At 43.5% G+C, this 23,256-nt stretch overlaps 1 protein-coding gene across 1 annotated transcript; it reads left to right on the plus strand.

The window, feature by feature from the left end:
* The first annotated feature begins 1,042 nt into the window (after positions 1-1,042).
* On the plus strand, positions 1,043-5,771 carry LOC143768677 (C3a anaphylatoxin chemotactic receptor-like). Its single transcript, XM_077257319.1, has 2 exons — positions 1,043-1,449; positions 2,915-5,771. The coding sequence occupies exons 1-2, from the start codon at positions 1,391-1,393 to the stop codon at positions 3,858-3,860; spliced, it is 1,005 nt and encodes a 334-aa protein (XP_077113434.1). The 5' UTR covers positions 1,043-1,390; the 3' UTR covers positions 3,861-5,771.
* The last annotated feature ends 17,485 nt before the right edge of the window (positions 5,772-23,256 follow it).

Here is a 23,256-nt window from a genome sequence, read left to right on the forward strand (position 1 = left end):
CAGCTGTTTGCTTTAGTTTGTCTGGTTGTCAAAAAATGCGGAAGACCTCATGCTGTTTTTTTAAAACTATTTATTTAAATAATTAAAAAAAAATGTGTGGACACCTGTATTCCTGATAACCAAACACGATAAAGAGGACAGCTGGGAACTGCAGCCAGAAGCTGTCTGTTTTGCTTGCGCTGGTTATCAAAAATACAAGAGACCCCATGTTATTTTTTTTTATTTATCTATTTATAGCACAGGTTCCGGCTGATGAATACTGCCATCAATAACAGCGGGCATATTGTGATGAGAGTAGAATTCTCCCCAGCCGACGTCTGTCAGAGCTGCTGGCTCACATGCTGTCACACAGATGTCATCAAGGGAAACAGCTGATATTCGGGCTGCTGAACCCGATCAGTAACACGGACCTCCTGGAGTAGTCTGTGTTTGAGGTCTGTGCCCAAACATTAAGGTACCTTCACACGAAACGACATCGCTAGCGATCCGTGACGTTGCAGCGTCCTGGCTAGCGATATCGTTTCGTTTGACACGCAGCAGCGATCAGGATCCTGCTGTGATGTCGCTGGTCGCTGAATAAAGTCCAGAACTTTATTTGGTCGTCTGATCGCTGTGTATCATTGTGTTTGAAAGCAAAAGCAACGATACCAGCGATGTTTTACACTGGTAACCAGGGTAAACATCGGGTTACCAAGCGCAGGGCCGCGCTTAGTAACCCGATGTTTACCCTGGTTACCAGCGTAAAAGTAAAAAAAAAAAAACAGCACATACTTACATGCGTCCCCCAGCGTCTGCTTCCTGACACTTACTGAGCGCCGGCCCTAAAAGTGAAAGTGAAAGCAATAGCACAGCGGTGACGTCACCGCTGTGCTGTTAGGGCCGGAGCTCAGTCAGTGTCAGGAAGCAGACGCTGGGGGACGCATGTAAGTATGTGCTGTTTTTTTTTTTTTACTTTTATGCTGGTAACCAGGGTAAACATTGGGTTACTAAGCGCGGCCCTGCACTTAGCAACCCGATGTTTACCCTGGTTACCCGGGGACCTCGGCATCGTTGGTCGCTGGAGAGCGGTCTGTGTGACAGCTCTCCAGCAATCAAACAGCGACGCTGCAGCGATCGGCATCGTTGTCGCTATCGCTGCAGCGTCGCTTCGTGTGAAGGTACCTTTAGGTTTTTGTTACGGACCCCAAACTTTACTGTTTGGGTTCACTCATCAGTGCATCACTTATGGTAAGAGCTAAAATAACTTTCTACACACACATTACTGATTGCTAACAAAGGGAACAATAGAAATAAAAACAAAAATGCTGGACTGGTCAATTAATAAAGTGACACAATGATTACATAATATTCTGTTGTACTATTGTTATTTTTCTGTAGGTGAATCCCCAGAATGGACACTGAGGATGATAATCTGACCTTATCTAACACAACTCTGAACTACAATAACTGGTAGGTTTATTTTCCTATTTCTTTATTTCTCATGAGACATCAGTGCAGACTTCATTCACATCAATATCAAATCCTCCAACCCCAATCAATATTCATGGGGATAAATCATCTTTACCTGGCTGTAGCATGATTACTCACACCAAAATTTTGAAAACCCATCAAACTAGTCAGTGTCCTCCATCAGGCGTCAGTGGTGTCTGTGGTGCAGAGGATTCGACTCTGCATTGAGACCAGAGCCAGACGTAGACTTTCCACTCCATTTATTTATTAAGAACATACAGTGGCACAGGGCAGGATTTTTTTTAAGCTAAAGATCCCACAAAATACAGCAGACATAAACAGAGCACACAGAAGTGTGAAACATCTGAAAATGTCCTTACTAAAGCACTTTAGATGTTCTCTTTTAAAGAGCTGTCTGGTTGAAATAAAAGTAGGACAGTCCTGTCAATCACCTGCAGTTGCACTGAGAAAATCCATCCGGGGCAGCACCAGACTAGTCTTGTCTCTGACTATGATCTTGCAGCTATTCGTTCTCTGAAATGCCGGAGAGTTTTGAACAAAAATATACCTGTCTGTAATCGTGCTGTCAGCTCTGATTCATGATGCTTATGGTTTGTGCTTGTATGTACCTCATAAGGAAGATCCTCCTTCACTGCCAAGCGTGACATCACTCTCCCCGTGAAGAAAGCAATGCCAATGTAACAACCAGGACCCTGGGGTGTTACAGATACCTTTCAATTTTATCTTGTCTTCCCCTGTATTCATATTTCATTATGTATTTTGTGAATTTTCTCTCTAATAAATTATGATTTATTATATTCTGTAGCTGTGTATAATATTTATAGGTATTATTAAAAAAAAATGTTTAAAAATGTAAAGTAGACATGTGGGAACTGTTATTTATGAACTATTTTGTGTGGCATACCAAATTAATTTTTGCCCTATTTCTGATTTTTCACAAATTTACACAAGAAATATTGAACAAATTTTACCACTATCTTGAAGTACAATATGTATAAGCATTCCAGAGTTCTTACCACATAAAGTTCCACTCGTCAGAATTATAAAATTTAGCCTGATCATGAAGGTGAAAGCAAGCTTGGGAGCAAAGTGGTTAAAGTTTGCTTAAAGTTTAGAATAAAGACATCTGTAGGTATGAGATCTCATATATCTCTCTGAGTTCATGTATGTATGGTCATATGTATTGCAAATTAGTCTACCTACATTATCCTACAAGAATTTTAAAAAGGTTCCTATGGTTTTTCTGGGCAAATAAAGTCAAAATGACAAAAGAGTTCAGTGACTTCCTGTTCTCGAAGGGAGGAATAGTATGGTGCGATCTCTAGCACCACAGTGTGATCCTACTTTTATATCAGCCATGTGTTCCCCTCCAGATGTGGTCAAAATACTGTATATTAAACAAATCCCTCATTTCCATAACATCTACCATATCCTGTCTTCTCAGGTCACCTAATGATTATTACAACCGTTATAATAAAATTACTCAGAAGACGGTTATTACCTTATACAGCATTGTTTTTGCTCTCGGGATTATTGGTAATGGATTAGTCATCTGGATTGCTGGATTCAGGATGAAGAAGACAATCAGTGCCGTGTGGTTCCTGAACCTGGCCATCGCGGACTTCCTGTGCTGTGCTTCTCTGCCTTTGAGAATTGCTAACTGGGATATATTTTTCATAAGTTTTGCATATTGCGTTTTGAACATGTTTCTGTTTAATCTAAACATGAGCGCCAGTGTTCTTCTCCTGACGGCCATGAGTATTGACCGCTGGGTCTCCGTCATGTGGCCATTTTGGGCCAAAGTTCATAGAACTTGTAAACTGGTGAGAATCACTGCAGCCATCATTTGGGGTCTGAGTTTAATTGTGGCTTGTTTAGTGTTTTACGTGTATGGAATGTATGTAGGTGGTATAGATGAATGGTGTTTTTTTCCATTGTTAATAAATTATTATAGCTTTAAGCTTTATCAGCCAATTCAGTTGATCAGATTAGTCATAATGTTTGTGTTCCCTTTTCTCATAATCTTCACCAGTTATGTCACCATTTTCTACAAACTTAGAAAAGGTAAGAGATCTCAGAGATCCTCCAGGATCATCACCTCTGTTATATTGTGTTTCTTCATCTGCTGGTTTCCATATTACATCTGGCCATTAACAGCCCGGGATAAACTGCATGACTTTCAATATTATACAGTACACACTGTTGCTATAATTCTGGCTTGTCTTAACAGTTGCATCAATCCAATCATTTATGTATTTATGGCACCGGATTTCCAACAAGGTTTCTTCAGATCCATTCCCTCACGACTAGAAAGAGTCTTCGGTGACCATCCTAATGACCTGTGCCGAGAACGAGAAGATACTGGAAATACTCGCTCTACTTCTCTGTAATATATTCCTGCTATCTGTTGTATGTGAAACCTCTTAACTCCTTGGAGACTTGATCATTTTATTTTATTTTTTTTTGCTTTCTTTCGTTTTTACTTTCATTCCGAGCCAGAACATTTTAATTTTCCATCAACACAGCCCGTTGAGTGATTTTTGCACAAAGAGTTTTATTTTTGAAAGACGCCCTTCATTTTACCATCTAATGTGCTGAAGAATGGGTGAAAAAGTAGAGGCAAATGGTGAAAAAAAATGCAATTCCACCATATTTCTCATTAATTCTGTGAGGAGTAAAACTGACCTCACTAACCAAACATGATCTCCCTGGTCACTGCAAATATGGCAAGTAGAGATGAGCGGATTGATCTGCGGAGGATCGAATGTGAATCCAATTGTCTGAAACTCAAGTTTTCACGTGAATTTGAAATACTATTAGCAAATCACAAAAAAGAAACTTGTTTAGCCCCATTTCCCACACTACTTAAGCATCAGAGAGTTGGATAATGTATTTTAACGTGGACATGTGGCCCTTACCGTAACGCCCTAGAGCTGTGACATCTAGCTGATTTGTATAGCTTGGACAGATGTGGTTGGTACCGGGGCCATCACAGATCAACAATACCCAATGGAACAATACGGCAAAAAAAATCATATTTATCAACTGTGGGATTCCCAAGGGGAACGGAGCAGTGACGTTTTATTCTTTCTAATAGAATTTATTTTTTTCTAAATAAAAGCTTTTTCAGCAGTTTGGTGAGTGCCAAATTTTCCTATTTTTTATTTTTTATGTTTAGTCATTCTATTGTTTTTTTAATAACTTCATGTAAGTTTGTTCTAATTTTTGAAGACCCAGACCTTTTTCATTCTTTCTGCTGAAGGTTATGTTCTTACATTGCGTTTTTGTAGCTTTTTTAATGCAAATTTTAAGCTGTGTTTTACAATAACAGCAAAGTCTATGAGATTTCAGAAATCCCTTGCCCACACTTTTTTTTCCCAAATTTGATGCATTTTTGCAAACTGTAGCAGTTTATTGTAGCATTTTTTCATCCATAGGAAACAATGGGTAAGTGCAAAAATGCAGCGAAAAAGGCAGGTATCAGTATTTGCTGCAAAAACTTAAAGTCAAATCATGTATTTTTGGGGCCAGTAAACTTTTACCAACATACACAAGAGACAACAAAAACGCAGCAATAAAAACACAGTAAAACCTACTTTTTGTAAGCAGTTTCTTTTTGCCTGCGGAAAAAAAATACACAGCAAAAATGCAAAGTGTGAACATAGTCTAAAGAGGAACTAATTTTTTTTCATTCCAGTCTGTAATTTATAATCGTACTATTTTGGGGCACATATAACGTTTTGATCATTTTTTTATCACATTATTTATGGGAGGTGTAGTGACCCAAAAATTGGAATATTGCCATTTGCATTTATTTTTTTTATTTTCTGTCTTTTACCTTTCACGTTAAACATTTTTATTTATTCATAAATCAGACTTTAACTCCTTTCTAAAATCAAAAATGCTGTGGGGTGCAGGTAGATTGCTATTGCAGTCGTGTGCCCATTGAATGCCCCCATTGCCTACTTGGAGAATACTCTGAAGCTACAGGTGGTATTGCCACATTAATAAGTGATAAGATGGTCACAGGTTCAAGTCCACCAAAGGGACTAAAAATTAAAGTAAAAAAAAAGTTTTAAAAAATTTTGAATTAGCCTCACTTTTGCCTCAACAAAATCAAAATTCTTTTTTTTTAATTACCATATTTCCTATCGTGGCTGTAAATAATTAAATCTAAAATATACTCACCCATACTGTAAAAGCCTTAAGATTTAATAAAATTGAAATTTCATAATTGTCTTCTAATAGGCACTATAACGCCTCCAAAGTATTGTAATAAAAAACAAGAAGATGATGCTCTGTAGACATTACATCGGTGGAAGCCACAGAGTCGACGGCAGCAGCGGTCTGTTACTGCTTTGTGCCGGCAGAGATCGGCACTGATCACAACCGGCAGGTAGCTAGCAACTATCTGCCTGTTAGTTCTTACTAGAGATGAGCGAATTTTTCAGTATCCGGCTCGGATTACGATTGCCGTATTTGCAATATATGCCAAACATAGTCTAACGTCATTGGAGTCAATGGGAGTAGAGATGACCAAATATGTTTGGAAATAATCGTCAAAAACAAATTTGGCAACGAATAGGGTACCAATATGGCAAATTTGACGATCGTTTTCCAAACATATTCGCTCATCTCTAGTTCTAAGTCCCAGACAACAACTTTAGTTTCATTCCTTTTTCCACTCATTTTAAAATGTTCTGCCATATATAATCTTAAATGGCTGCCACCTGAAATTAATTTTGATAAATGATAAAAGAATTGCATGTGCAAAATGTATTAAATTTATCAATAAGATGTAATTATACAAATGTTATCATGGAAAAAATAACAAAAATAAATTGATGACAAACCTGATTTGAGATTGCAATGTGATGTTCAATCCCAATTAGATGTGAGCAGATCTTTTAAATTCGATGATTTGAAGGAAATTTTCCCAAAATTTTGATTTGTGGTGAAAACATTTACGTAAATTTCAATACTGAAAGCTTGTAACTGCTCGGAAAATGCACTTGTGGGGGGATACTTGCAGATCATAAGAGTTGCTTTCACTTTACAGGCATGAGAGAGAGGACCCCACTGACCATACAAGCTTACTGTCTACAGAAGAGTGAGACTTAGGCCGGTGTCACACATGTGAGTGCAATGTGAGAAACTCGCGAGCGTCTCTTGCCTCAATACCCGGCACTGCCGCCAGCACTCCGGACCGGAGCGTTCAGCTGCATAGAAATACATGCAGCTGCACGCTCCGCTCCTGAGTGTCGGTGGCAGTGCCGGGTATTAAGGCGAAAGACTCGCGTGAGTTTCTCGCATTGCACTCGCAAGTGTGACCCCAGCCTTACCCAGTGACTCAGTAGATGGAAAATGACTCTGCCGTACAAACTGTACTCGATTGGGAACCACTGATCTGTGACCTCCCCGGTGCTGACCACCACTGTACAAGATATGATAGCTTGCTAGATATTATAGCAGCAGGTAGGGTTGAGCGAAACGGGTCGATCATTTTCAAAAGTCGCCGACTTTTGGCTAAGTCGGCGTCTCATGAAACCCGATCCGACCCCTGTGCTTGTCGGCCATGCGGTACGCGACTTTCGCGCCAAAGTCGCGTTTCAATGACGCGAAAAGCGCCATTTCTCAGCCAATGAAGGTGAACGCAGAGTGTGGGCAGCGTGATGACATAGATCCTGGTCCCCACCATCTTAGAGAAGGGCATTGCAGTGATTGGCTTGCTGTCTGCGGCGTCACAGGGGCTATAAAGGGGCGTTCCCGCCGACCGCCATCTTACTGCTGCTGATCTGAGCTTAGGGACAGGTTGCTGCCGCTTCATCAGAAGCAGGGAGAGCGTTAGGCAGGGTCCACTAACCACCAAACCGCTTGTGCTGCAGCGATTTCCACTGTCCAACACCACCTTCGGTGTGCAGGAACAGTGGAAGCTATTTTTTTTTTTTTTTCCCCTCAGCGCTGTAGCTCATTGGGCTGCCCTAGAAGGCTCCGTGATAGCTGTATTGCTGTGTGTACGCCACTGTGGAAACCAACTGCTTTTTTCAAAGCACATATCCTCTTGTTCCTTCCTTTCTGCACAGCTATCTTTTTTGTTTGTCCACACTTTTTATTTAATTTGTGCATCAGTCCACTCCTATTGCTGCCTGCCATACCTGGCTTACATTACTGCAGGGAGATAGTAATTGTAGGACAGTTTTTTTTTTTTTTTTGTTTTTTTTTTGTGGGAGATTAAGATTGGCATTTCTGCTACAGTGCCATCCCTGTGTGTGCCATCTCTCACTGAGTGGGCCATAGAAAGCCTATTTATTTTTTCCGTGATTTGTGTTCTAAAATCTACCTCAACACAGAAACACTACATCAATCAGTGGGAGAAAAATATTGGCCTCAGTCAGGGCTTGTGTGCCACTGCTGTGTGTGCGCTATCTCTCATTCAGTGGGCTATAGCAAGCCTATATTTTTTTTTTTTTTTTTTTTTTAATATTATTTGGTTTCAAAAGTCTCCCTGAAAAAAAAAAAAAACCTAAAAAAACAGTGGGAGAGTAATATTGCCCTTTCAGCTTGTGTGCCAGTCTTGACTCCTGGGTGTGCCACCTCTCTCCCTCTCATTCAGTGGGCCATAGAAAGCCTATTTATTTTTTTTTTTAAATATTATTGGGTTTCTAAAGTCTCCCTGAAAAAACAAAAAATACATAAAAAAACAGTGGGAGAGTAATATTGCCCTTTCAGCTTGTGTGCCAGTCTTGACTCCTGGGTGTGCCACCTCTCTCCCTTTCATTCAGTGGGCCATAGAAAGCCTATTTATTTTTTCCGTGATTTGTGTTCTAAATTCTACCTCAACACAAAAACACTACATCAATCAGTGGGAGAAAAATATTGGCCTCAGTAAGGGCTTGTGTGCCACTGCTGTGTGTGCTATCTCTCATTCAGTGGGCTATAGCAAGCCTATTTTTTTTTTTTTTTTTTTTTTTTTAATATTATTTGGTTTCTAAAGTCTCCCTGAAAAAAAAAAAAAACCTAAAAAAACAGTGGGAGAGTAATATTGCCCTTTCAGCTTGTGTGCCAGTCTTGACTCCTGGGTGTGCCACCTCTCTCCCTCTCATTCAGTGGGCCATAGAAAGCCTATTTATTTTTTTTTTTAAATATTATTGGGTTTCTAAAGTCTCCCTGAAAAAACAAAAAATACATAAAAAAACAGTGGGAGAGTAATATTGCCCTTTCAGCTTGTGTGCCAGTCTTGACTCCTGGGTGTGCCACCTCTCTCCCTTTCATTCAGTGGGCCATAGAAAGCCTATTTTTTTTTTTTTTAATATTATTTGGTTTCTAATTCTCCCTGAAAAAAAAAAAAAAACCTAAAAAAACAGTGGGAGAGTAATATTGCCCTTTCAGCTTGTGTGCCAGTCTTGACTCCTGGGTGTGCCACCTCTCTCCCTCTCATTCAGTGGGCCATAGAAAGCCTATTTATTTTTTTTTTTAAATATTATTGGGTTTCTAAAGTCTCCCTGAAAAAACAAAAAATACATAAAAAAACAGTGGGAGAGTAATATTGCCCTTTCAGCTTGTGTGCCAGTCTTGACTCCTGGGTGTGCCACCTCTCTCCCTTTCATTCAGTGGGCCATAGAAAGCCTATTTATTTTTTCCGTGATTTGTGTTCTAAATTCTACCTCAACACAAAAACACTACATCAATCAGTGGGAGAAAAATATTGGCCTCAGTAAGGGCTTGTGTGCCACTGCTGTGTGTGCTATCTCTCATTCAGTGGGCTATAGCAAGCCTATTTTTTTTTTTTTTTTTTTTTTTTTAATATTATTTGGTTTCTAAAGTCTCCCTGAAAAAAAAAAAAAACCTAAAAAAACAGTGGGAGAGTAATATTGCCCTTTCAGCTTGTGTGCCAGTCTTGACTCCTGGGTGTGCCACCTCTCTCCCTCTCATTCAGTGGGCCATAGAAAGCCTATTTATTTATTTTTTTAAATATTATTGGGTTTCTAAAGTCTCCCTGAAAAAACAAAAAATACATAAAAAAACAGTGGGAGAGTAATATTGCCCTTTCAGCTTGTGTGCCAGTCTTGACTCCTGGGTGTGCCACCTCTCTCCCTTTCATTCAGTGGGCCATAGAAAGCCTATTTTTTTTTTTTTTAATATTATTTGGTTTCTAATTCTCCCTGAAAAAAAAAAAAAAACCTAAAAAAACAGTGGGAGAGTAATATTGCCCTTTCAGCTTGTGTGCCAGTCTTGACTCCTGGGTGTGCCACCTCTCTCCCTCTCATTCAGTGGGCCATAGAAAGCCTTTTTTTTTTTTGGTTTTTTTAATATTATTTGGTTTCTAAAGTCTCCCTGAAAAAAACAAAAAAAACATAAAAAACAGTGGGAGAGTAATATTGCCCTTTCAGCTTGTGCGCCAGTCTTGACTCCTGGTTGTGCCACCTCTCTCTCTCTAATTGTGGGCCATAGAAAGCCTTTTTTTTTTTTTTTTTTAATATTATTTGGTTTCTAAAGTCTCCCTGAGAAAAAAAAATAAATAAATTAGGTGGGAGATTAATATTGACATTAGTGCTTGAGTGACAGTCCTGCGTGTGTGTCATCTCTGTGATTTTGTGCCACAGAAAACAGAGTGTGTAACATTGTGCCTGATTTTCCTTGTGGTCTCACCAACCTGTTAAGGGATATTGAAATCATACTGAAGTTATAGCTCACCGTGTAAGTTGTTTGATAGCAACAAATAAAGTTACTTTGGTTAAGATTTTAAAACAATGAGGAAGTCTGGTGCAAGAGGTCGTCGTGGGCGTTCATTGTCAGCTGGTAATGATGGTAGTGGTAGTGGAGCATCAGGTGGTCGTGGGGATAAAAATATTCCACCTAAGTCTGGAGCTGTGGAGCCAGTTTCGTCGTCAGGCTACACAAGGCCTCGAACGCTCTCTTTTCTGGGAGTAGGAAAACCGCTTTTAAAGGCGGAGCAGCAACAGCAAGTTTTGGCTTACATTGCAGACTCAGCCTCTAGCTCTTTTGCCTCCTCTTCCGAAACTGGTAAATGTAAAAGCAGCGCGTCGCTTGTGGATGTTCACGGTCAGGGACAAGTCGCTTCCTTGTCCTCCTCAGCAAAAACTACAACAAGAGAGAAGGATGCAGCAGGCGACACAACGGGTCACTCCATGGAGCTCTTTACACATACCGTCCCTGGCTTAGAAAGTGAAACATTTAACAGGCCATGCCCATTACAAGTATATTCTGACATGGAGTGCACTGATGCACAGCCACAGCCAGAGTACTATGCTGCTCCTTTGACTCAGACCACCACATTGCCCTCTCAGGGTACAGATCCACAATCAGACCCTGATGAGACTATGTTGCCCCGCCACGAACGCTATACCACCGACCGACACAGTGACACAGACGAAGTTGCACACGAGCTCGAAGAGGAGGTAATAGATGACCCAGTTATTGACCCCGATTGGCAGCCATTGGGGGAACAGGGTGCAGGCGGCAGTAGTTCAGAAGCGGAGGTGGAGGAGGGGCCGCAGCAGGCATCAACATCGCAACAGGTTCCATCTGCCGGGCCCGTATCTGGACCAAAACGCGTGTCAAAGCCAAAACCTGTTGGAGCACAGCGTTGCCATCCGGTTAAAGCTCAGTCTGCAATCCCTGAAAAGGGATCAGAGTCTAGGAAGAGTGCAGTCTGGCATTTTTTTAAACAACATCCAACTGATCAGCGCAAAGTCATCTGTCAAAAATGTTCAACTAGCTTAAGCAGAGGTCAGAATCTGAAAAGTCTAAATACTAGTTGCATGCATAGACACTTAACCACCATGCATTCTCAAGCCTGGACTAACTACCAAACGTCCCTCAAGGTTGTAGCACCCTCGGCCAATGAAGCTAGTCAGCAACGCAACATCCCTTCCGTCACTGTAAGGCCACCATTTTCCGCACCACCGGCAGTATCTGTGCAGGTTTCTTTGCCAGCCAAAAGCAGTCAGGGTCAGGGAATCACCAGTTTTGTAGGAGGAAATATTGCATGTAGGGCACCGGCGGAAACAATACCGTCTCCAACCGTCTCTCAGTCTGCCATGTCCACCGGCACACCCGAAAGTTCCACGATCTACAGCTCTCCAGTCCAGCTCACCCTACATGAGACTCTGGTTAGAAAAAGGAAGTACTTATCCTCGCATCCGCGTACACAGGGTTTTAACGCCCACATAGCTAGACTAATCTCGTTAGAGATGATGCCCTACCGGTTAGTTGAAAGCGAAGCTTTCAAAGCCCTGATGGAGTACGCTGAACCACGATACGAGCTACCCAGTCGACACTTTTTTTCCAGAAAAGCCATCCCAGCCCTGCACCAGCATGTTAAACAGCGCATCGTCCATGCACTCAGGCAATCTGTGAGTACAAAGGTGCACCTGACTACAGATGCATGGACCAGTAGGCATGGCCAGGGACGTTATGTGTCCATCACGGCACACTGGGTGAATGTGGTGGATGCAGGGTCCACAGGCGACATCAATTTAGGGACAGTTGTGCCTAGCCCACGGTCTAGGAAACAGTTGGCTGTAGGCGTTCGCACCCCCTCCTCCTCCTCCTCGTCCTCCTGCAGAAGCTACAGCTCTTCCACAGAACGCAGTCGGCCAACCACTCCATCGGCAGATGACACTGTTGCACACCAGTTGTCCCATTATGGGCCAGCTACTGCCAAGCGTCAGCAGGCTGTATTGGCTATGAAGTGTTTGGGCGACAACAGACACACCGCGGAAGTTCTGTCCGAGTTCTTGCAACAAGAAACGCAGTCGTGGCTGGGCACAGTAGATCTTGAGGCAGGCAAGGTAGTGAGTGATAACGGAAGGAATTTCATGGCTGCCATCTCCCTTTCCCAACTGAAACACATTCCTTGCCTGGCTCACACCTTAAACCTGGTGGTGCAGTGCTTATTGAAAACTTATCCTGGGTTCTCCGACCTGCTCCTCAAAGTGCGTGCACTTTGCTCACATATCCGACGTTCGCCTGTACACGCCAGCCGTATGCAGACCTATCAGCGGTCTTTGAACCTTCCCCAGCATCGCCTAATCATAGACGTTGCAACAAGGTGGAACTCAACACTGCACATGCTTCAGAGACTGTGCGAACAGAGGCGTGCTGTTATTTATTTGTGGGAGGATACACGGGCAGGCAGTAGGATGGCAGACATGGAGTTGTCAGGTGTGCAGTGGTCGAAGATACAAGACATGTGTCAAGTCCTTCAGTGTTTTGAGGAATGCACACGGCTGGTTAGTGCAGACAACGCCGTAATAAGCATGAGCATCCCCCTAATGCGTCTGCTGATGCAAAGTTTGACGCACATAAAGGAGCAGGCGTCTGCACCAGAGGAAGAGGGAAGCCTTGATGACAGTCAGCCATTGTCTGGTCAGGGCAGTGTACAGGACGAGGTAGCGGGCGAAGAGGAGGTGGAGGACGAGGAGGATGATGGGGATGAGTATATTTTTAATGCGGAAACTTTCACGGGGGCACAGGAAATTGGTTGCGTGTCACGGCCGGGTTCTGGTTTTTTGAGGGACACAAGTGACGTAGATTTGCCTGCAACTGCCCCTCAACCAATCACAACCGGAGATTTGACAAGTGGAACTTTGGCCCACATGGCGGATTATGCCTTACGTATCCTACAAAGGGACACACGCATTACGAAAATGATGAACGATGACGATTACTGGTTGGCCTGCCTCCTTGATCCACGCTATAAAGGCAAATTGCAAAATATTATGCCACATGAGAACTTGGAACTAATATTAGCAACCAAACAATCAACTCTTGTTGACCGTTTGCTTCAGGCATTCCCAGCACACAGCGCACGTGATCGTTCTCACACGAGCTCCAGGGGGCAGCAGACTAGGAGTGTTAGGGGTGCACACATCAGAAGTGGCGTTGGACAGAGGGGTTTTCTGACCAGGTTGTGGAGTGATTTTGCTATGACCGCAGACAGGACAGGTACTGCTGCATCAATTGAAAGTGACAGGAGACAACATTTGTCCAGTATGGTTACTAACTATTTTTCATCCCTTATCGATGTTCTCCCTCAACCGTCATTCCCATTTGATTACTGGGCCTCCAAATTAGACACCTGGCCAGAATTGGCAGAATATGCATTGCAGGAGCTTGCTTGCCCGGCAGCAAGTGTCCTATCAGAAAGAGTATTCAGTGCTGCAGGGTCAATATTAACCGAAAAAAGGACTCGTCTGGCTACCCAAAATGTTGACGATCTAACATTCATTAAAATGAACCACAACTGGATTTCAAAATCTTTTGCCCCACCTTGCCCGGCCGACACCTAGCTTTCCTATGAAAAGCTCTTGCCTGTGAATTACTTTTCTAATGTCTAATTTGCTGCTGCAGATTGTACAGCATACGACATGTTTACACCTCCCTAAATGGCCAAACTCCCCACACGGGGCCGTGGTATCGCGACTTGGCGCAAGCACCCGTGAGACTGCTGTTTGTCTGAAGAGGTGGGTGTGCTCGCTTTTGGTTGACGGCATTGCTACTGGGTCCCTCATAGTACAATGTAGTGTCTCTGGCGGTGGTGGTGCGCACCCAACGTCAGACACACCGTTGTAACATGAGTGGCCCTGGGGCGGTCCCGCCGGCCTCAAGAGAGTTCCCCCCTACCCCAGCTCAAACTGGGCTCTACTACGTGCAAAATTATGTCGCACAGCTCCACCAATCTTTAGTCTATTCGCTGACATCATTCAATGTCTGGCACTGACAATACAAATTTGTAGACATCTATGATGCAACTTAAAGTAGTCTGTGTCTGTGTCCTATATTGGCACCATTAAATAGTTACTGCCAAATTACTATGTCAGAAACACAGCAGATGAGCCCACCCCTGTACCTAAGTATGCCATCTTTTTTTTTGTTTTGGTTGTTTTGCGAGACATTAACATCTATTTATATTTTGGGAGTACTGGGACAGACACTCCTTGCACTACTCCTCCACTCAGCACCAAGCTGCCTGCCCGTGTATCCATGTAACCGCTGTAAAACTGCCATGAGCCTATTGTTTGTTATTTTAGGCCTTTGATAGCCTGTCTGCGGTCCCTACTCCTCCACTGACCACCAAGCTGCCTGCCCGTGTATCCATGTAACCGCTGTAAAACTGCCATGAGCCTATTGTTTGTTATTTTAGGCCTTTGAAGCCTTTCTGCGCTCCCTCCTTCCACTAGTCCTCCACTGACCAGACCACTGCTGCCCGTGTACCCCTGGAACCAATTTTAAAGTGCCTACAGCCAGCCCATTTTATTGTGTTAGGCCTTCGAAGCCTGTCTGCGGTCCCTCCTTCCACTAGGCCTCCACTGACCAGACCACTGCTGCCCGTGTACCCCTGGAACCAATTTTAAAGTGCCTACAGCCAGCCCATTTTATTGTGTTAGGCCTTCGAAGCCTGTCTGCGGTCCATACTTCCACTAGTCCTCCACTGACCAGACCACTGCTGCCCGTGTACCCCTGGAACCAATTTTAAAGTGCCTACAGCCAGCCCATTTTATTGTGTTAGGCCTTCGAAGCCTGTCTGCGGTCCCTCCTTCCACTAGGCCTCCACTGACCAGACCACTGCTGCCCGTGTACCCCTGGAACCAATTTTAAAGTGCCTACAGCCAGCCCATTTTATTGTGTTAGGCCTTCGAAGCCTGTCTGCGGTCCATACTTCCACTAGGCCTCCACTGACCAGACCACTGCTGCCCGTGTACCCCTGGAACCAATTTTAAAGTGCCTACAGCCAGCCCATTTTATTGTGTTAGGCCTTCGAAGCCTGTCTGCGGTCCATACTTCCACTAGTCCTCCACTGACCAGACCACTGCTGCCCGTGTACCCCTGGAACCAATTTTAAAGTGCCTACAGTCAGCCCATTTTATTGTGTTAGGCCTTCGAAGCCTGTCTGCGGTCCATACTTCCACTAGGCCTCCACTGACCAGACCACTGCTGCCCGTGTACCCCTGGAACCAATTTTAAAGTGCCTACAGCCAGCCCATTTTATTGTGTTAGGCCTTCGAAGCCTGTCTGCGGTCCATACTTCCACTAGGCCTCCACTGACCAGACCACTGCTGCCCGTGTACCCCTGGAACCAATTTTAAAGTGCCTACAGCCAGCCCATTTTATTGTGTTAGGCCTTCGAAGCCTGTCTGCGGTCCATACTTCCACTAGTCCTCCACTGACCAGACCACTGCTGCCCGTGTACCCCTGGAACCAATTTTAAAGTGCCTACAGCCAGCCCATTTTATTGTGTTAGGCCTTCGAAGCCTGTCTGCGGTCCCTCCTTCCACTAGGCCTCCACTGACCAGACCACTGCTGCCCGTGTACCCCTGGAACCAATTTTAAAGTGCCTACAGCCAGCCCATTTTATTGTGTTAGGCCTTCGAAGCCTGTCTGCGGTCCATACTTCCACTAGGCCTCCACTGACCAGACCACTGCTGCCCGTGTACCCCTGGAACCAATTTTAAAGTGCCTACAGCCAGCCCATTTTATTGTGTTAGGCCTTCGAAGCCTGTCTGCGGTCCATACTTCCACTAGGCCTCCACTGACCAGACCACTGCTGCCCGTGTACCCCTGGAACCAATTTTAAAGTGCCTACAGCCAGCCCATTTTATTGTGTTAGGCCTTCGAAGCCTGTCTGCGGTCCATACTTCCACTAGTCCTCCACTGACCAGACCACTGCTGCCCGTGTACCCCTGGAACCAATTTTAAAGTGCCTACAGCCAGCCCATTTTATTGTGTTAGGCCTTCGAAGCCTGTCTGCGGTCCCTCCTTCCACTAGGCCTCCACTGACCAGACCACTGCTGCCCGTGTACCCCTGGAACCAATTTTAAAGTGCCTACAGCCAGCCCATTTTATTGTGTTAGGCCTTCGAAGCCTGTCTGCGGTCCATACTTTAAATACTCCTCCACTCAGCACCAAGCTGCCTGCCCGTGTATCCATGTAACCGCTGTAAAACTGCCATGAGCCTATTGTTTGTTATTTTAGGCCTTTGATAGCCTGTCTGCGGTCCCTACTCCTCCACTGACCACCAAGCTGCCTGCCCGTGTATCCATGTAACCGCTGTAAAACTGCCATGAGCCTATTGTTTGTTATTTTAGGCCTTTGAAGCCTTTCTGCGCTCCCTCCTTCCACTAGTCCTCCACTGACCAGACCACTGCTGCCCGTGTACCCCTGGAACCAATTTTAAAGTGCCTACAGCCAGCCCATTTTATTGTGTTAGGCCTTCGAAGCCTGTCTGCGGTCCATACTTTAAATACTCCTCCACTCACCACCAAGCTGCCTGCCCGTGTATCCATGTAACCGCTGTAAAACTGCCATGAGCCTATTGTTTGTTATGTTAGGCCTTTGATAGCCTGTCTGCGGTCCTTACTTTAAATACTCCTCCACTCACCACCTAGCTGCCTGTGTATCCATGTAACCGATGTAAAACTGCCATGACTGCCTACTGTTTGTTATTTTAGGCCTTTGATAGCCTGTCTGCGGCCCCTACTTGCAATACTCCTCCACTGACCACAATGCTGCCTGGAGTGCCTGCCTGTGTATCCATGTAACCGATGTAAAACTGCCATGACTGCCTACTGTTTGTTATTTTAGGCCTTTGATAGCCTGTCTGCGGCCCCTACTTGCAATACTCCTCCACTGAGCACAATGCTGCCTGGAGTGCCTGCCTGTGTATCCATGTAACCGATGTAAAACTGCCATGACTGCCTACTGTTTGTTATTTTAGGCCTTTGATAGCCTGTCTGCAGCCCCTACTTGCAATACTCCTCCACTGACCACACCAATGCTGCCCGTGTACCCCTGGAACCTATTTAAAAGTTCATAGAGCCTAGTTATATATTTTATTTACTATTAATAAGGCCATGATGGACTACGCTGTACCACGCTACAAGCTAACCAGTCGACACTTCTTTTGCGAGAAAAGCCATCCCAACCCTCCACCAGCATGTAGAAGACCGCATTGTCCATGCACTCTGGCAATCTGTGAGTACAAAGGTGCACCTGACAACAGACGCATGGACCTGTAGGCATGGCCACGGAAGATTACGTGTCCATTACGGCGCAATGGGTTAATGTGGTGGATGCATGGTCCACAGGGGACAGCCTACTAAGTCTGTCTGCAGTCCCTAATTCAAATTGTCCTCCACTGTCTAAATCGGAACTTCCACCTTCTGGCTTTCGGCCTATAGTATCAGAAATTAAACTGCATTTGGCCTTCAACTTTGGTTAGGGCCTACTAACGGCTTCTGCCCCTCCCTGGTGTTGTCCTCAACTAAATAAAGCTGAGCTTCAACCTTCCGGCTCTCATTAAGTGGTTTTAAAAAAAAAAAAAATGGTGGTTAGGGCCTACTAACGGCTTCTGCCCCTCCCTGGTGTTGTCCTCAACTAAATAAAGCTGAGCTTCAACCTTCCGGCTCTCATTAAGTGGTTTTAAAAAAAAAATGGTGGTTAGGGCCTACTAACGGCTTCTGCCCCTCCCTGGTGTTGTCCTCAACTAAATAAAGCTGAGCTTCAACCTTCCGGCTCTCATTATGTGGTTTTAAAAAAAAAAAAAATGGTGGTTAGGGCCTACTAACGGCTTCTGCCCCTCCCTGGTGTTGTCCTCAACTAAATAAAGCTGAGCTTCAACCTTCCGGCTCTCATTAAGTGGTTTTAAAAAAAAAATGGTGGTTAGGGCCTACTAACGGCTTCTGCCCCTCCCTGGTGTTGTCCTCAACTAAATAAAGCTGAGCTTCAACCTTCCGGCTCTCATTAAGTGGTTTTAAAAAAAAAATGGTGGTTAGGGCCTACTAACGGCTTCTGCCCCTCCCTGGTGTTGCCCTCAACTAAATAAAGCTGAGCTTCAACCTTCTGCTCCAAATTACCATTTTAAAAAATGCAATAGGCTTTTCCGGCCTACTAAAGGTGTCTGCCCCTCCCTGGTGTTGTCCTCAACTGAACAAAGCTGAGCTTCCACATTCTGGCTTTCGCCCTATACTATCAGATATTAAACTGCATTTGGCCTACTAGTGTGGTTAGGCCCTTGAAACAGTGTCTGCTGCTCTTGGGTTTGCTACTCCACTGAACAAAGCAATGCCGCCTGTTTAGTCCTGTTACCAATTTTGAACTGCATGTAGCCTACTTTATTCTTTGGCCCTATATCTGTTTCCTCCTCATCCTGCCCATTGCCCAGCCACTGCTAAATGAGTCTGCTGGTACATTGACCTAGACCACTACATTCCCCTTGTACTCTACACAGCCAGAATCTGTCCCTGCTGAAAGTAAGGTTCCCCTTCCCGCATGTTATACCACCTTACACAGGGACAAAGAGGAAGGTGCAGATGAAAGTGCAGGTTCCTTCATCAGGTGGGGGGGCATACTCGTTGGCGACGTCACTGGCACAGGGCCCCTCAGAGTACGCAAAAGTGTCGCTGCTGGTGGGAGGCGCCCCCGCCATGCAAACACACCGCCGTACTTTGAGGGGCCCTGTGCCAGTGGCAATGCGAACGAGTGGGCCCCCCCTGCTTGCTCAGGATCACAGCACTTGCAACTTTTAAATACTTACCTTTCCCTGCAACACCGCCGTGACGTAGTCCGCATTTCCTGGGCCCACGAAAAACTTGAGCCAGCCCTACTCCCCCCACAACTTTCCCCCAATTCCCTATGCCCAACTATTATTATACAGTTAATTAAGATTGGCAAGCTTCAGAAACAAGAATGGATGTTTTTGGCATTAAAATGGGCACTGTAGGTGTTTTCCTGGCCTCCACTCACTGCCGACTATGCTTCCCCATTGACTTGCATTGGGTTTCGTGTTTCGGTCGATCCCCGACTTTTAGCGATAATCGGCCGACTGCACTCGACTCGACTCTGGACAAAATCGGGTTTCCCAAAACCCTACTCGATCTTAAAAAAATGAAAGTCGCTCAACCCTAGCAGCAGGGCATTATGGAGAAGCATGTACAGAAATGCCACATGGTGATAGCTTGCCCTCTGATACTTGTGTAGTGTGGGAAATATTGATTGGCAACTTTTTTTTCTTGCAAATCACAAATCATATCTCAAAATATTTGAATTTGCGTTAAACAGCCAATTTCAGGAAATTTGAAAATTGATAGTATGCAAATTGATCTGTTCATTTCTACTCCCAATTTTTTAAAACTTTATCATTTCTCAAGCCAACAGCAGGCAATGTGACCCTTTATACAGTGTCCTGTCATCCAAACTGTGTCATAAAGAAGATTCCAGTGGGAGTAAATACCCGAATTTAACGGAACTCTTTAAGTGTGGTGCCTAGTGATGAGTGAATGTGATTGGATAACATGTTATGCTCGGGTTTTATCTAAGTATCTTGGACGTGCTTGGATGATATATTTGAGTCTACTGTCACAAAACATGCAAGGGCTGGGACTCGAATATATTATGCAAACACGCTCAAGATGCTCAGAAAACACCCGAGCATAACACGTTATCCGAGCACGTTCGATGCGAATTGAATACTTCCAGCCACAATTTGACTAAACTTGTGCTGCTTCACTTAATTCACTTGGATTGAGTGAGGCCACGCATGTCTAGTTGGCATATGATCGCATGTACTGGCAGGCAGTGGGAAATCCTGACAGCGCACAGTACTCACACTGTGAAGGTTCACAAGTCTGCAGTCAAATAGAAAGACCACAGACTTTAACCCCAAATCGGGACAATTTATTTAATGTCTTATATATATAGCAATGTCTGTACTTGTTGTTTTAAACGAATTGAATGTACCGCTGTGAGGTTTTATCTATGAACTGACTTTATTCAATACGAGATGAATCTTACTCTTCTGGACCAAAAAGCCATAAATCCTATACTATCAAAAAGTGCTGGATCTCACTTTGTGCTAAATGTATCATTGCTTAAATATTGTTATCATTAAGAGCTTGTTGAAGAGTGAATACATTTTCTACAAAATTTTTTATAAAATATGTAAAACAAATATCTTAAGTAACCACATATGTTTCCAATGTTGCATTAAAAAATAGGAAATAAAGAGAACAATTTTTCTGTACTTAGTAATCGTTTGCGTTTAGCAGAAGAATTTGTTGGATTGGGGAAGAGAAACATATATATAATGTGTATATGCATATGTGTGTGTGTATATATATATATATATATATATATATATATACAGTGGGGCAAAAAAGTATTTAGTCAGTCAGCAATAGTGCAAGTTCCACCACTTAAAAAGATGAGAGGCGTCTGTAATTTACATCATAGGTAGACCTCAACTATGGGAGACAAACTGAGAAATAAAAATCCAGAAAATCACATTGTCTGTTTTTTTATCATTTTATTTGCATATTATGGTGGAAAATAAGTATTTGGTCAGAAACAAACAATCCAGATTTCTGGCTCTCACAGACCTGTAACTTCTTCTTTAAGAGTCTCCTCTTTCCTCCACTCATTACCTGTAGTAATGGCACCTGTTTAAACTTGTTATCAGTATAAAAAGACACCTGTGCACACCCTCAAACAGTCTGACTCCAAACTCCACTATGGTGAAGACCAAAGAGCTGTCAAAGGACACCAGAAACAAAATTGTAGCCCTGCACCAGGCTGGGAAGACTGAATCTGCAATAGCCAACCAGCTTGGAGTGAAGAAATCAACAGTGGGAGCAATAATTAGAAAATGGAAGACATTCAAGACCACTGATAATCTCCTCGATCTGGGGCTCCACGCAAAATCCCACCCCGTGGGGTCAGAATGATCACAAGAACGGTGAGCAAAAATCCCAGAACCACGCGGGGGGACCTAGTGAATGAACTGCAGAGAGCTGGGACCAATGTAACAAGGCCTACCATAAGTAACACACTACGCCACAATGGACTCAGATCCTGCAGTGCCAGACGTGTCCCACTGCTTAAGCCAGTACATGTCCGGGCCCGTCTGAAGTTTGCTAGAGAGCATTTGGATGATCCAGAGGAGTTTTGGGAGAATGTCTTATGGTCTGATGAAACCAAACTGGAACTGTTTGGTAGAAACACAACTTGTCGTGTTTGGAGGAAAAAGAATACTGAGTTGCATCCATCAAACACCATACCTACTGTAAAGCATGGTGGTGGAAACATCATGCTTTGGGGCTGTTTCTCTGCAAAGGGGCCAGGACGACTGATCCGGGTACATGAAAGAATGAATGGGGCCATGTATCGTGAGATTTTGAGTGCAAATCTCCTTCCATCAGCAAGGGCATTGAAGATGAAACGTGGCTGGGTCTTTCAACATGACAATGATCCAAAGCACACCGCCAGGGCAACGAAGGAGTGGCTTCGTAAGAAGCATTTCAAGGTCCTGGAGTGGCCTAGCCAGTCTCCAGATCTCAACCCTATAGAAAACCTTTGGAGGGAGTTGAAAGTCCGTGTTGCCAAGCGAAAAGCAAAAAACATCACTGCTCTAGAGGTGATCTGCATGGAGGAATGGGCCAACATACCAACAACAGTGTGTGGCAACCTTGTGAAGACTTACAGAAAACGTTTGACCTCTGTCATTGCAAACAAAGGATATATTACAAAGTATTGAGATGAAATTTTGTTTCTGACCAAATACTTATTTTCCACCATAATATGCAAATAAAATGATAAAAAAACAGACAATGTGATTTTCTGGATTTTTTTTTCTCAGTTTGTCTCCCATAGTTGAGGTCTACCTATGATGTAAATTACAGACGCCTCTCATCTTTTTAAGTGGTGGAACTTGCACTATTGCTGAATGACTAAATACTTTTTTGCCCCACTGTATATAGCAGCAAGTTGTCTTATGTTGATTTTAAAAGATATTTCACATCAAGTTGTCATTTTAGAAAAGGCCACAAAAGCCAAAATAAATTCTGAGATCCAAACAGTAGATGTTTAAGTTAAGTACTGAATCTTATTTGTAATTTATTTCTATTTAGGGTTGGAGATGGAATTATAAAAAAGTTTGTTTTTTTGCCTTACAAGACAGTCAAAATTTCACCAATGTAAAGACCCAAGAACAAAATATTACTGCAGCATAAATTCAAACTCTCCATGAAGATGTACTGATCTTCCAACAATCCTAAAGTTAATTAGCATAAGTAGGTGTGCAACTCGTGCCCATGGCAGTTCCCTTGTAATGAATTATAAATACAAGTGCTTCTCACAAAATTAGAATATCATCAGCAAGTTAAATTATTTCAGTACTTCAATGTATCAAAGCAGGGTGTGATTATCACTTAAAAATTAGCTTTTAATATCTTAATTTTTAAAATAGTGTTAATATCCAAAGAAAAAAACACAAATACAAAAAAAGGACTCGCAAAAAATCACATTCATAGGAATGTTTCAAAATAACCACCATATCCCTGAGACCCTTAGAACCGAAATCATATACAGGTCTCTAGGGGAATGATTCTTCCAACACGAGAATCATGAAACAAGTCACATTAACAGTCACAGACCGCATATCCCATATCACAAATGTCGATTATTGGGTGCATCGCAGTAGCAGTGATTGATATAAATCGGAACGATCTCACCTCTGGACTTCCTTCCTCTAATGAGGTTGTGACCGCTCAGTATTGGCGCTGTATCCGGGAAGGGGGTGCATTCCGGCCATACACCAACCCACGCTGCCAGTGTTTTTAATTAACCCCAGAAACAAAAATACATTTCCCTACGCTTTTCGTCTTATTCACTCATCAGGGGAAACTTGTATTGTCCCTCCAACTATGTGGGGGACTGCTATACGCGGGGGTAATCAGCTAATCTGGTACTTCAGTACTTCAACACAAAAAG

Source organism: Ranitomeya variabilis, chromosome 4 (genome assembly GCF_051348905.1).
Source record: "Ranitomeya variabilis isolate aRanVar5 chromosome 4, aRanVar5.hap1, whole genome shotgun sequence".
NCBI lineage: Eukaryota > Metazoa > Chordata > Amphibia > Anura > Dendrobatidae > Ranitomeya > Ranitomeya variabilis.

Coding starts and splice junctions, on each gene's coding strand:
- LOC143768677 (XM_077257319.1), top strand. CDS start 1,391: ATGGACACTGAGGATGATAATCTGACCTTATCTAACACAACTCTGAAC. Junction 1,450..2,914: donor ACTCTGAACTACAATAACTG/GTAGGTTTATTT, acceptor CTGTCTTCTCAG/GTCACCTAATGATTATTACA.